This window comes from Falco naumanni, chromosome 11 (genome assembly GCF_017639655.2).
Source record: "Falco naumanni isolate bFalNau1 chromosome 11, bFalNau1.pat, whole genome shotgun sequence".
Taxonomy (NCBI): Eukaryota; Metazoa; Chordata; class Aves; order Falconiformes; family Falconidae; genus Falco; species Falco naumanni.
In genome coordinates this window covers 23312727-23327358 of record NC_054064.1, presented here as the reverse complement: position 1 = coordinate 23327358, position 14632 = coordinate 23312727, and the positions used below count along the sequence as shown (strand labels likewise).

Genomic DNA, 14632 nt, shown 5'->3' with positions numbered 1-14632 from the left:
AGTGAGTGTCACATCAACTCTCCCCTTCATTAAAGACTGTCAGCCTTACACCAACTACCAGTTCACTTAAAAACACGGGAGAACACCTTTAGCAGGTCTGGGGATGCAGCTTTTTTACTCTCCTTCAGTTACTGCTATTCAGTCAGAGAAAGAAAAGTCATTGACAACACAGGTCATTAATAACAGCAGCCTTCACCTATATTGTAGTCAATTCCCATACACCGGTAACAGCAAGGGGCTTAAAGAAGAAAGAAAAAAAAAAAAGTATTTTCACATCTGATTTTTATAAGTAGAGTCATGATCATCACGTCATTTTGACAGGCAGAATCTCCTTGAGTGCAAGACACTATGGAAACAAGATGAGCTGATGAACCCTTCTCTTGGTACATGGCTGGAACTCCATGTTCAACAGGAGGGCAGCACAGGTTAGGAAAACTGAAACAGAAGTTTAAGGAACTCTGATTACAGCTCTGTTAGAACTTTCCAAACTCTGGTTCAAAGAATTGCACAGCCTGATCATGTGATACTTGCTATTTTTCTAGTTCCAGCTGAGGAAAAACTAAACAAACAAAAGAAAGGAATGAGGAGATAGAAAGAAGAGGAAAAGCAGAATGCTTACACTGAAAGAGACAGGAAATGCATCTATCACAGTATTGCCAGCTAAACAGATGTAAATATTTTCAAAAGTTACTTCAGTATGTAAGCAAATTCTTCAAGGAGGCTGTATCACCAAATACGAGGAAAGATGGCCCAAATCCCTTTTTCTGAAAAGATGTGATGCACACTAGAAGAAATGTCCTGTTCTTCTTCTCCACTAAGAATTGTGGCTTCTCGTGAAATTAATTTCTTAACTGCAAAGATAATCAACACATACTTTTATTTATTTATTTGGACTACTCAAGAACACCAGCTGAAGAAGATTAGGTTACACTGAACTAGCCCAGGAAAACAAAGTTTTAAAGCCATCCCACTAAAACCCGTGACCCACCTCCACAGCCCTGAATGAAGACACGATGCAAAGTCAACGCTGCCCTTTTGGAAATGCACGCTAGGAGGGGGCGCTGCTGGCTGAAGACCACGAACGCTGGCAACGCCATTCATCCCGTGTGAAATGTCATCTTTGCACACACACACCAAAGAGGTTTCCATCCCCAAAGGCAGCACAAGGATCCTACTCCCTTACTAAACTCCATTCCTACCCTTTGACATACGAGGAATTAGATCACTAGGTAGAATAAGGAATTTCAGGTTAGTCTCAGCAATGCTAAATACAGAAACACAGCTGTAAGTGATTTCTCTATCAGAAAGGACTGTATCATTGCACCACTTCTTATAGTTCACAGAATCCAATAACCTTTTATCAACTTCTAAAAAGTGTTGGGATCCTTGTGGACAAACGAATTGGAAGTTTTCAAGCTAGAAAGTTTTTGTTTGAATGCTGACTTTATAAAACCAGATTCAAAGGATGCAGATTAAAAAATCCAAGAAAAGTCCATGGCACATTTTGTATGTGACCTAAAGCTGCATACTCCTCCAAAAATTGAGTAATATCTCCTGATCTCCTTTCGTTTTTATAAACTTTCCCCTTTTTAAAAAATTTCTGTTTCTGCTACAACTTATCTTTAAGACTAGTAGCACAGAGGAAAAGCAGAATTGTGTTCAAATAGACACAAATAAGGAACAAAGAAAACAGTCCATTTGAGGGTTTGTGTTCTTGAAGAAACAAGGAAAGGAGAAAACAATTGGCTGAAATCCCAATTGTTAGACTAAACAAAAAGCATGAAATACAGAAATTTTATTTTCCCAGAAGGCAGCTGTTTACCAAAGAAAGAAAGAAAATAAAATTAGAAAGTGAAGATGACTGCTCCCTCAGTTTTCGATTATTTACTAATCTTTGGACAAATAAACTTGTAACTGAATGAGGAAGTAACTTGCTGATAGTCAACATAATTCCTGAATACGTATTATTGGACTTTTATCTATTCTAGTTTCCATAGACCCAAAATTACTGGTTTCCATCCTCAGTAGTAAGTATCAACATTCTGGTTTTACAGATAAGAGACAAGGATGACCTAATGGAGGAGAGACGCTTCTTTGAAGACGGGACATGTTAGGACTCACTTTGTTGTCAACAAAAACCTCTCTCAGCAATCAATTGAGATTCCTATCCGAGCTGCGTTCTGAACGAACTGAACTGTCTAAAGAATGTCTAAATAAACTCTATTTCTTCAAAGTCAGAAATGATAATGCTCCCTAATATTAGAACCTGTAATTCTCAAAACTTGGAAAAAATTAAATGCTGCAATTTTCTACTTAAATAGCTCTCAAAACTCACTTTTAGCACAAGGGACATAAAAAGTGAGCAAATTAAAAGTCTGATGTGAAATCAAATGCTTACCTATCTCATCCATTTTTGGCCAAACAAAGAAAAGCAAGAAGATAAATCGAAAAGATGTAGTTTTGTTGCTGTAACCCTTAAGTCTTCATCAACCCTTATCTGTTACATCTACAAATGGGCAACACTTTCTTCGGATCAGGAGCAACGTTTTTCTATTTGTAGTGTAATGAATCCAGTAGTGTAGGTCCAGAAGAGACAAGCAAGTTGCTAAAGAGATGAGAATAAATAATTCAATGCAATTAAAACCCAGGAATCCTCTGCTCAGACTAGTAGGAATCGGTACCTCTAAAACCAAAGATACTCCCCCAAAGCCTAAGCTGTGAGGAAAAAAAAGATCAACGAAGAATTCCTGAGCATCATAGCTGAAGTAACAGTTTTACATCTGTGGATACCACAGTTTACTAGATTTGAATGTCCAAATCCAGCACTTTGCAGTTTTAAAAGCCAAACGAGAAAATCAGTTACACTAAGGTTTTAATGACCAAATCTTCCTTCTAAAAAACATAGTTAATTTCATTGCAGAACACAGCCAGGCTATGGAACAATTAATTTCAGAGAAATTCACATTGTTTAGCTAGGTGCGACAGCACACTGGCACAGCAGAATGCTGCGGAGAAGATCAACAGTGATTTATTATTCACTATTTCCCCTATCATCGGAACGTCAGCCAAAATTATCCTAAATGTCCTAAAGACAGTAAAACACTGACAGAAGGAAGCACTTCTTTCATATAATATGCAGTTAATCAGTAGATTTCTTTAAAGAAGAAATCTTTAAAGTTGGTATGTTATATAAGCCAGATGTATAGATGGGCTCAAAAGCCATTAAGAGGTCCAACGGTCTCCCAGACTTGGGAATACCAAAGCTTCCTCTCCACGGAAGACACTGGAGCAAGGATTGCTTCACACTGGTATATTTTTCTCCTTCACTAAACAATTCCAGGGAGCACTCTGAGAAAAGATACTGGGGCCGGTGAGCCTTTGGTCTGGCCATTTTTATTTTCTCTGCAAAGGAAGCCCAACCCTTTCTGTTGCAGTAGCAGCAGATCTATTGCACATGCAACTGGCAGCAACCAAACCTCAGGGGATTAAATCCCACTTGGAAAAAATTCTCTCAGGTACCTGACAGCCAATCTTTAACAAGAACAGTTCACAAGACCCTCCCTTTCCAGTTTCCTCCATAATTTTGCAGGGGTGAGGGTGATGAAGGTTGCCCTTTAAACTTTTCATTGGAAAATATGGACAGCCAGGGAGGGAACAGCAAATTAACTCCTCTTAACTAAAGAAAAAGAAGACGCTGGCTATAGCAAGGCCTTTTAGATTTTTTTCTTTTTTCCTGGGCTGGACTGAAATTGAGAGAAAAAACCCACTGCCCAGTGCATAACTTGCTTTAGATTGTACGCAGAGGTGACCTCACAATCAGGCAGTACGGTTTAACAGTAGTTTTACAAAATGCTGTTAGGTAGTCACAAGGCTCTGAATTTTTCTTACTCCTCTGAAGCAGCAGTTCAAAAAAAAGCTGTCTGCTGACCTGTATTATAGATAGATGTCATGAATTCAAACAGAAATCAATTATTCTAATAAGTAACACACTGAAGTTGTAAGAAGAGGAAGGCTACATATCGGGAAGAAAATGTTTCCTCCAGAAACTCTGCTGTAAATAGAGACCATAACGCTGACCTGGAGGAACCCTTGTGGGTACCCTAACTGAGCATGCCCCTATGAAACTACCAAAAATCCAAACTGCTTTAGGACAAATAATTAAGAATAGTCAGAACTCTTAGCAGTAAGAACATCTGCAGAGTGACCCAGACCAAAAAACTTCCCTGTGTACTCCACACATTGGTCTAGTGAATGCTCTTCTGCTAAGGTAAGCTCTTTCCCCCCCTCCCCCACCCTTCAAAGAGCAGCTGCTTGTCTGAAAGGACCATCCAACCAACATCCAAACTGCCATATGTAACCGCAATGAGTCAGAGAACAGAATAAAGTTTGCCTCGAAGAACTGTGAACAGCCCAATTAATCAGACCTTCGTTCATCTGGTATCACCCTTAACTTCACTGAACATCAGAAGGTTATTCATGGCTCTCCAAAAGACAGAGAAAAAATGGTATTCTAAGATGTCTGGTGCACAGGCTAATGGAGAGCTCCAAGGCTGAGCACTGAAATAAGTTTCACTTTTCAACAGGACAAATCCTCTCCTTTCCTCCTTGCTAATTCATCAAAAGAGCAACACTTCACAAGATCACCTGAGCCCAAGTTTCACGATGATAAAATGCAGCTTTGATTCCTGTACACATCTGAGTCACAAACAAACAGTCGAATGACACAACCCCTGTTGGGGATTTTTCCTTCAGTGATGTAAGAAAGCATGACTAGAAGAGGATGAGGTTTTGCTGCTGTATAGGACACTGCTCACATTTTTCAGGTCTTTAAGATTAAACCCTTTAAAGAACCAGGGGGAAGATATTTCTAAGTAGGAATTTAAAGGTCTGAAATCAAACAGAAGTATCCAAACACATTCAATATGCAAATCAAAATTTTTTTTTTTTTTTTTTTTTTTTTTTTTTTTTTGGCTTTTCAGTTTATCCTTCTTTAACGAGCTGGAACAGATTGCAAGGCAGACAAGGAAGAAACAGCACATACGTGATCTGTCAGTTTTCCATCCCTCCCTTTGTAGTCATGACTGTCATTGCTGAGAGCAGGACTTGGGGCTGCAGCTAGTGTCAGGAGTAGCATTTCTGCCTGTTTTCATTTCTGCTGTGAGCTGAGAAAGAATCACAGGGGCTTTTGTGTAATGTAAGAGTACAAAGTATCTCATAGAAGTTAATTTAATTGTTTGGTTTTCTCAAAAACAGCTAGAGAAAACCTTATCTGAGCCTCACAATTCAAACATCCATAGCCTCAAAAACATCTTACAGCAACAACTGCTACATGACTCCCTCCCTGGCATGGCGCATCAGACACAGCTGTAAGTAACCTTCCTCCTGCAAAGTAGCCTTCATCGTGTTGTGTTCATTGCAATGGGCACCACACACCACCAGCTCCCTCACCAGCCCTTGTCAGGTCTGGGGTCCTGCAGAGTACTTCTCCAGTACAGATTTGCCAAGGATGCTAGCAGCAATGTCATGCTTCCTCAAGGGAAAAAAAACATATTCTAAATTTATTAGCCTAATCAAAGCTTAACTTGTCCTTCAGTCCTAGGACAATTTTAAACAGTACAAATAATTTTTAAAAAAAGAGAGAGCGAGACAGATTTTTACTAAGCAAGACTTACTGTCAGGTTTGCAGTCATAAGATTGGGAATGGAACAACTGAAATAAGATACACCTCTGGATTATATTTAACAGGGTTCCTTCAGTCTCTCTCACCTAGAGTTTCTCCAGCCTACCATCTCTGTAGAAAGCTAAGCATCATGGTTTCACAGCATGTCACTACTGGGCAGACCACCATCCTCCCTTCTGCTAGGCAATTCTTCTCAAGCACAGCAAAAAGGCTTCCTGCTGTCTTTCAGCATAAATGAAATATTGTTTTCTTACCTAACAGATTATAATCACAGCTGTTAAAAGTATGTCTTGGTTTTAATGCCCTTCCCCAGCGTGCAAAAAGTCTTTGGCGGAACAAACACATATACTCTTCTCTGCCTTGATGATCTACTACATATTCTTAAAATTTATGTACGGCATTCTTAGCACACAGAGACAGAAAAACTTTGACGTCTCTGGTCACGTTACAGCAATGCAGAAGACAAATTTAGAGGCAGACTGACTAAAGTAAGTTGTCTCCTCCCATGCACGCCATTTACAAAAAAACTCCTCACAACCAGCTACAATCAAAAAAGTATAAATTAGGAGCTGACAACTAAGCTGTGTCTAGATACCATATAAAAGTGTTCTTCAGAGTAAGTGACGTGCTTCAGAGGCAGGCTTGATAAACACTATAACGTTCCTTTGCTGGAATACACTTGATTTCCATTCAGCCATCAGATGAGGATTCCCTAAAACATTTCCAAGGGAAAACAAAAGGAAAGTAGATTTCTCTTTGGAGGTGGAACAGCACTGGCCTGCAAGAGGGATCTATGTCAAGCCAGGAAGGTGCCAAAGAGTTGATGCTGTGTGATGACATACATGCCTTTGGGATTTCAAACAGAGGCAACACTTCCATCAGTTTCATGATAAGCTCACAAATGCTTTCATTCAGGACAGGCAGCAACAAATCACCTGTTTCCACAATGTGTGCTAGCACTTCGTATTCTTGATATTGGTCATAGTGAACAATGATAAACATCTATGTTTTAACATAAATCTGTATCAAAACCCATGATCCCACAGAACGTTTAGCCCTTGCAGTAAACTGGATTATCACTTAGAATTAGAATGAGACTAATTCCCTTAATGGTCTTAATGCAGTATTTCTAATGTGTTTAGCTGAAGTTTTGGGAATGATCAATACTTAGATAGCCCAATCCATTCAATTTTCATAAGTTATTCAGAGATCAAGAAGGTCTTTGTAGGAGGATATTCAGTAACCAACAAGCTTACCATTGCAGAAGCTGGCCAAAACTAAAGTAACTTATCTCTGAGCTTTTGAACAGTTTTCTGAAGGAAGAACATGAAGCGTGGGTTTTTATATGCTCTTCTCCCAAGAGGATAAAGCAACAGGAAAGCCTCATGTCATTTATGAGTTTATAGATAAACCCTGAATTGGGTTTTACTAACTAAAGTAAATTTAGCCTTCTGTGAATGAAACCACTGTAAAAATTTTTGCTCAAACAACAGTTAATAGAGACTTGTAAAGTTAAGTAGTTGTAACCACATCCACCCCAGGAAAACAAACAAATACATATTTAATTAGGTTAATGCTACTGTGGTGAAGAACTACAAGTAAAGTAAGTGTTCCACCTTACTGAACCTTTTCTTCATAGAGTTCTCAGTTTTTATACAACTAATCTGTCTGGTTAAAAGAACACAAGACGTGCAAACCCAGTCCTGAGAGGAACATACCAAGGAAGAGATCAATTTCACACATAACCAGGCACCTCCATGGACATCCATGTGAACAAGTCCACCTAACAAAAAGTGTTTCCTATTCAATATTTACACTAATTGGAACTGTATGGTTTTTTGGGTTTTTTTTTTGTGGAAACTCATATTCACCATTATGTATTGTACTCCGAATCAAAAACGGGTTGAAATGCTTATGAGTCATTCCTTTTTGCTTTTTTGTACATCAACTTTCTGCCAAGAATATGGAGATCCCCTAGTGTTTGAAGATTTATTAATAATCCCTAACAGTCCAAAAAGTCCTCAGAAATTCTTTAGAAATTCCTGCAAGAATGTTGTCCAGACGTACCAGTTCTAAACCACAAACTTAGGTATCGATTGCTTGAATTTTTGTTGTTAAGGAAAACACTTTTTCCCCTCATCCAAACTGAACAAAACTTGGTGTATTTACTGCACACTTCTACACCTTCTATAAATACATTATTACTATTTTGCGTTATACTCTCAGTAAAACTGTTTTTCCATTAACATTTCTTTCCTGTGAAACTGAACTTCGGGCAGACAGTATAAAACTGCTCTAAACAATGCCCAGCCATTCATATTTTTTGTTTTACATTCTTTTCCCACATGGTTTGGCTCATAATTACTTCCAGCTTCAGGAAACTGGCCCTTTTAGAAGTACCAAACATAAGTTTTTGACTTTGTTTGTACTTAACAAATCAAGTAACGAATCAGTTCTATCTAAGTAGCTAGGAATTCTGAGTTCTAAAATCTTTATCTTCTTCATCAATTGAGGCTGTGTCTAACACAGGAATCCCCCAAGTTAGATAACGGAGACTCACACGAGGAATCCTTATGACAATTCCAAAGGTTCAAAATTGAGAAAAACTGAAATGAACTAAGAGCAGCAAAACAAACAAAAAAAACCCGGGATGGCAGTTACATCCCACCCAACTGTGGGAGGTTTGATGGATGAACAACAAATAGCCCAGTAATTGAATTGTTGTGAATAGCTAGGGTTCATTTTCTTATATATTTGAAGTGCTCGGACAATTAGTATAGATTTGAAGAGATTAGGTAGAAGGACATGAATTAAAAGTAAAAAAAAAAAAAAAAAAAAAAAAAATCTGAAATGAAAGAGAAATAAATAACCAACTGCCAGGAAAATACCAATGTTGTAAAGTATGCTAAGCCTTGAAATAATCTTTCAGAAAAAGCATCAGGATGCTCTTGATTGTGATCGTCAGGATCCCTCCATTTAGCCCACAAGACACATTCTTACCCCCGCCTAGGCAAGATGGGAGATCATTGGGACTTCTCACTTCTTTTAACCCACCTCAGGACCACAGAAATACAAGACGACAAATGGGAAGGAAAACGGGACAAAAAGAAATGCCACAGCAGCAGGCACAGGGAAAGTCCAGCATTCCAACACATTTATTGCTTGTTTTTACAATGCTTAATGGTGAAGTACCACACAGACACAAACACTTTCAAAGCAACCTCCCACCCTAGAAACAAAATAAGGGGAAGGGGTTCCATTTCAATTCTTCATTATTAAAGCTCTGAAGTAAAGACATTTCAACAAACACAAGTAACCCAATCTGTGTGTTTCCCTAGCCCAAACTCCCTCCATTTTTACGGTCTTTTCAAAATCTAGATCAAGTTTCATTTGAGTTTGCAGGGTGAAGATTGTTATTTCTGGCTCCACCCCCCACCTCCCCAACTCAGTCTCTTTCTAAAGCGGAGTTTGAAATTACCATGAATATTCAAAAAAATCTTTGTTGCACCTCCCAAATCTACTCTGTAATATTGGAAAAACATGTAAACATACAGCATCACAAAATGTTTAGCAAAGCACAGAGCCCACTGGAAAAAATATTCCTCCTTTCAACTAAGTACAGCCTAAAAATTCCCAAAGTACACAATACAAAATACACACCATATATTGTATAAATACAGTATATTAACTATGTTAGTATTAGTTATTGTGATCAACCATACTGATCTCATAGTAATTTTTCTGACTGAGAGGGGTAGCGATTTCTTTTGCCTGTTTCTACCTTAAAAAAAATAAATTACTTTCTCTCTCAGTTAACACATTGTAACATCCACTTATCTTTTTGTTTAAGTGAAGAATGATTCTAGTAAGCTCAAGCACATCTTGAATATTTGCAAAGCTCTGAGGGAGTGGTTCTTCCCCAGTCATAGTCAAGCTCTGAGACGCTTCCTCCGTCATTCATCATCTAAGATTTTAACATCCAAGGTTTTGAGCTGACTGTAGCAGCAGGTGAAAAGATCCACCATCAGCCAAAGGGAACTTTTTTCTGGCTGTTGTTTAGAAGCATCAAATCACCAATCTAACTGCTGAAGCACCTTTGAAAACAGCTTTTGAAAGGTAAGTTTGAAACGAGGACAGAAGCAGCAGTCACTAGCTTCCATCTCACCAAGTGGCATGCCAGCAGAGTAAAGAAAGCTGGTGTAGAAGCATGAGGGCAACAACACAAGGGAACAGCCGCCAAATCACAGGGATTATTACAAAAAAGGAGCTTTTCACATGCCAAGACAAGTGAATCTACATTTGTAACATGCCAAGGCATACTCAAAGTAATTGTTAAGGTGACTAAACCAAGCATTCACAGAGTAGTTAAGTGACAGAATGAAGAATGACCACACAACCTTCACCTGGGCCCACTAAATACGCAGTACGATACAGGCTATAATTAACTCCATGATCATACGCTGATCCTCCTACAGAAATCTCATGTAATTCAATACAAACATAGATTCTGGTTACAGAATGATTCAGAATTTGCAGTTGTAGAAACTCTCATTTCTAGAACCTGGCCAGTCTCAAAGTACTACTACAATATTTATATTTAATAATAATAAAAGCATGCAACCCTTTGCCAAGCACAGGTGTTAGAAAGTGACTGCAAATCTTGGCATTTGGTGGCACCCAGCAATCCATTGGCTGAGTCGCTAATGTGATTGATGGCCTTAAGTTGTTCAGGAACTACTGGCCTTTCCAAGAATTAAGACCTGCAAATTATATCATATTTTTTGTATAAGTGCTTTTCTCTACACAACCAGTAAATGTTGGATTTTTTTTCTCAAAGGTTTTAAAACAGTACGTGGCTCTGTTGCTTGGGAAGTCCCTACCTGTGAGAAACTGATGCAACCGGCAAGTTTCTGTACTTTGTGCGCATTTTGTTTTGATACTCTCATCTTGGTAGTGACCTTATGGTTGGTACAAGCATAACTAAAAGATGAACTCCTCTTGCAACAGATCTTTTTCACCAATCTGGTCCTAAGGAGCCTTAGGTCTTGTTTTGACTAATTCATAATTAACAAACTATGTTGCCTACAGAAGTCCCCAGCTTTATATTCATCCTGTATTTCATTAACAACCCCCACCCGGACACCATCCTGCTTTTTAAAAGACTTCCTAAAGAAGAGTTAGCCTAAGCACAGGCAACAGAAAGGAAGCATCTTCCTTCTTGATACTCTCCTGACAAGCTCAGAGCAACAAGACTTCTGGTCAGAACCAGTCATCTCCATGAAGCATCTGTACAGTATCTTTAAAACTGGCCATCCCCTTCCAGGTGAGATTCCTGGCCATACCAGCCTCCCTAACGCTACAGCGAGGCATGCATCAGGCATGCATACAGTTCACACAGAAAACACTTTTCAAGCGCTTCTGACAGATTTTTCTTTCCAAAGTGAACAAATCTGGTTTCATTACCATTTCCAGGAACTCGAAGAGAACCAGTGAACAGAATCATTACGTTGCTGTAACCACAACAGAATGAATTATACTTGAATAACATGCCCTGGGCATCTACAGGGTAGAGGATGCTAAAAAGTAGTAATACCTGAAAAAAATTAAAGATGCAAAGGCAAATCAACACATTACTATCAGAAGTTTTAATGCAGATCTACCTTTGTAGAAAAGGTTAGTTCTCCAGGTCATTAGTTTAAATGACACCAACTAACACAGCCAGGAACAGATTTTGAGTAAAGATGGGGGGGGGTGGGGGGGTGGAGCGGGCAGAGAGAGAGAGAGAGAAAATAGAAAATTAATTGTTGCCTCAAGTGCTTCAAGTCACCCAAGGTTCTCACATGCTATCAATTAAGTGAACCCTATAAAGTTATGATCCATGGCAAAATTCCACCAGAATGATTATATCACAACAGACATCATTAAATTATTTCTGCCAATAAAGTCATCAGTGCAGAACATATTACCCCTTTCAAATCTAAGCAAATCTTTTTTAACCAGAAATGGCTTCTACAATGGTACCATCTTGATTGAGTCACAGAAAGCATTTTTAGCTACCAAGTTCCACTAAATTCAGTGTGTACTTAGAAAACGTATTTGGTACCCTGACCACACACAGTGAACTTGTTGAACTGATGCAAATTCCCCTAGGCTGTCACCCGTTCTTCTTTCAAAATTTATTTAGTATGCTTTACAGTATTCTCAGCTTTTTTCATAGCTCCCTTGTTATTAAAAAAAAAAATAATCACAGAATAATTCAGGCTGGAAGGGAACTCTGCAGGTCATCAGGTCTATTCGCAAAGCAGGGCCAGCTTTACTTCCACAGAAGAAACAAATAAACAACAACAACAACAAGGGAAAACCACCTCCAACTTAAATCCAACAAAGGACAATTATAGGGAAAAAAAAAATTATTTCACCTATGTATAGTACTTGCTTTCTTTGCTCCTTAAACTCACCTCATAGTATTTATTTTAATCATGCTGATTTTGTTACAAGCCTTTCCAGGAGCTAACTTTATTTCTTTGAAAAGCAAACATACACATTTAGGATTATATATTTTGTTTATTTATTTATTTTAAAGTAGTCAACAAATTATTTCTTTAATCAAAAATAACAGTGAGTTTTTATCACGCGTAGGATTTAGTAAAAAATCTTAGGGTTTTGGAAGCCCTTTAGCAGGTAAAAACTTCACTTGGCCTCATACTAAAGTATAAGAATGAGCAGGCTCCGTCTGAGAGCTGCAATCGAAGCAGATAACTCTGTAAAGAGGAGGGTGGAAAAGGGATGCAATAGAGGCTTGAGGAGAAGGAAGACTCAACGGGACTTGCTAAAAGCAACAAAGAAAAGGACAGTGAACACAGAAGGACGATTGAAGCAATGGTGTGGACACAGCACAGGCTGGTACGCCAGAAGTGTGTGGACAGTCATGGGCACATTCAATAAATTGGTCATTACAAAATAAGCAAAGCAGTCTGGAAAAAAAAACCCACAAAATTGAAGACTACTTAAAAACTTTAAAAGCTCTATTTTCCTTAACCAACGCTAAGATGTTAATTCAAAGGTTATTTACCCACTTCACAATTCTGGACTAATCTCTTTGCTTTGACTTGTACATGTATAAATTGAAGATAATGTATCATCTCATCCCACAGTACTGTAAGGGTACATAGACTACTGTCTCTAAATCGCAAGGAAGCCCCAATACAGAAAATTCGATAAAGAATATCGGTAACTGCAACCAGCATGGGTTCCAGACAGCATGCAACAAAAAGTGCAGAGAACACTGTATTAAATAAGACCAGAAAGAAACCTTGACCAGTTATTCATACAGTAAATGCCATCCTTCCTGCACACTGAACAAGATAGACCCTGGGGGTGGGAACACAACACTAAAACACCCACAATATTCCTTTTTTCTCATACGTGTTCTTCTCCAGCACCTTTTTTTTGCCAGATCCGTTACTATAGTTGAGTTTATGTACCCAGCTGCTTCTGCAAAAGCAGCTCATACCTAGAGACTTTCTCATTTCCTGCAAAAAGCAGTTCCCAACATATTTATGAGGGGTTTATTTTATTATGGATGCTCCCAAGCTGCTCAGCAAGACTAAACTCAAAACTTTAATGTTACACCCTATCAGTACAACTTAATAATATTAAGAATAGTTTTTATATGAACTTGTTACATTGTACAGGGGATGCATCCTCAATTCATTCAAAGCCACTAGATTGCTTCGGTGCCTTTTTAAGTAGTAGAGGCAGAAAGTTTTTAGTACTCTTTTGGCTCCCAATTCCACAATTTTCACAAGGCTGTTGACATCAGAAACAGAGTCGCTGGTGACCCCTAGTGTTAAGAAGTTCAGTCTCAATTTGACTGATTTGGCAAAAAGCACCAGTATCACCCTTCAGCACTTTTTTTGTTCTTCTGACATAGCAAATAGTCACTGCCTTGTGTTGATGTACTTTCTGCTCCAGTTTACAAACAAAAAGAGCAGTATCTATTTTTAAAGAATACAAACTTCTAAGCATCCCAGTAAATTGCAGATTGACAGTCTTCCTGCTTGCAAGTGTTTAATGCATTTTTCCTCATTCGGAAGATTAACAGTAGGGTATCTAGAGCAGACTGACAGTCATGGCTTCAGGTGGACGTTTATAGCCTCCTGATCAGTCATTAGGGAATTAATGACAGTGAACCACAATCTGGGCTGGCCAGCAAAGCCTAGTGTAAGGAAAGAAGCTGTAATTGCCAGGTTGCTGCAGGACTTGGCTGTCTCTGGTAGCAATGTACAGTCCAGTGAGCCAGCTGTCCAGGTGACACAAAAGTTGCTTACAACAGAAATCTGTAACTACAGAAACAAAGAAGAATCCTACTGTTCTACTTACAATTTTGAGTCCAGGTTCAGGAGAAAGCCCAGTTTGTCATATTCTGGAAAACAAAAGCAAGGGACAGTTATCATAAAAACTGCAAGTGTCTCCTCTGCAAAAGGCCCCAAACCCAAAATCAGCAAGTCCTTATGGAAGGGCAATAATTATTTCTAACTGAAAATAGCTATATTGTAATTTCCAGTCACTAGCAGCTGTTATCACAGATTATTGTTACTTCAAGGTATTTCTAAATAAACATTTGTGAATCTCCAGGAAATACTAAAGCAAGATAATGTAGGGGTAATCAATTCAGAAATCACTAGAATTAGCCACGATATCTTTAGTCATAAAACCAAAGCACTACTGAAACCATACACGCAGTAATATACAAAGCTTTCCTGCTTGGAGTAAAACAATTTTGCCAGTAATTTGCATGACAAACACTCCTCCTAGGTCCCGATGTGGTAAAACTTTGAAATTTTTCTGGATTCCTTGTCTATTCCAACCCACAGCCTCATAACCAAGCAGCCCTTCTTTGAAAGAAAGTCATTCATGGTGGCAGAAATGCTCTAAGTTCAGGTGATGCTG

General features: G+C 38.6%; 1 protein-coding gene across 6 annotated transcripts in view; it reads right to left on the bottom strand.

Moving 5' to 3' along the window:
* Positions 1-14632, bottom strand: part of ST3GAL3 (ST3 beta-galactoside alpha-2,3-sialyltransferase 3) — a 184520-nt gene that overhangs the window by 117395 nt on the left and 52493 nt on the right. For all 6 annotated transcript variants that reach the window (XM_040611242.1, XM_040611239.1, XM_040611241.1 and 3 more), the window contains one exon: positions 14063-14105. In XM_040611242.1, the coding sequence (XP_040467176.1) occupies positions 14063-14105 (43 nt within the window). The remainder of the gene's footprint in view (positions 1-14062; positions 14106-14632) is intronic.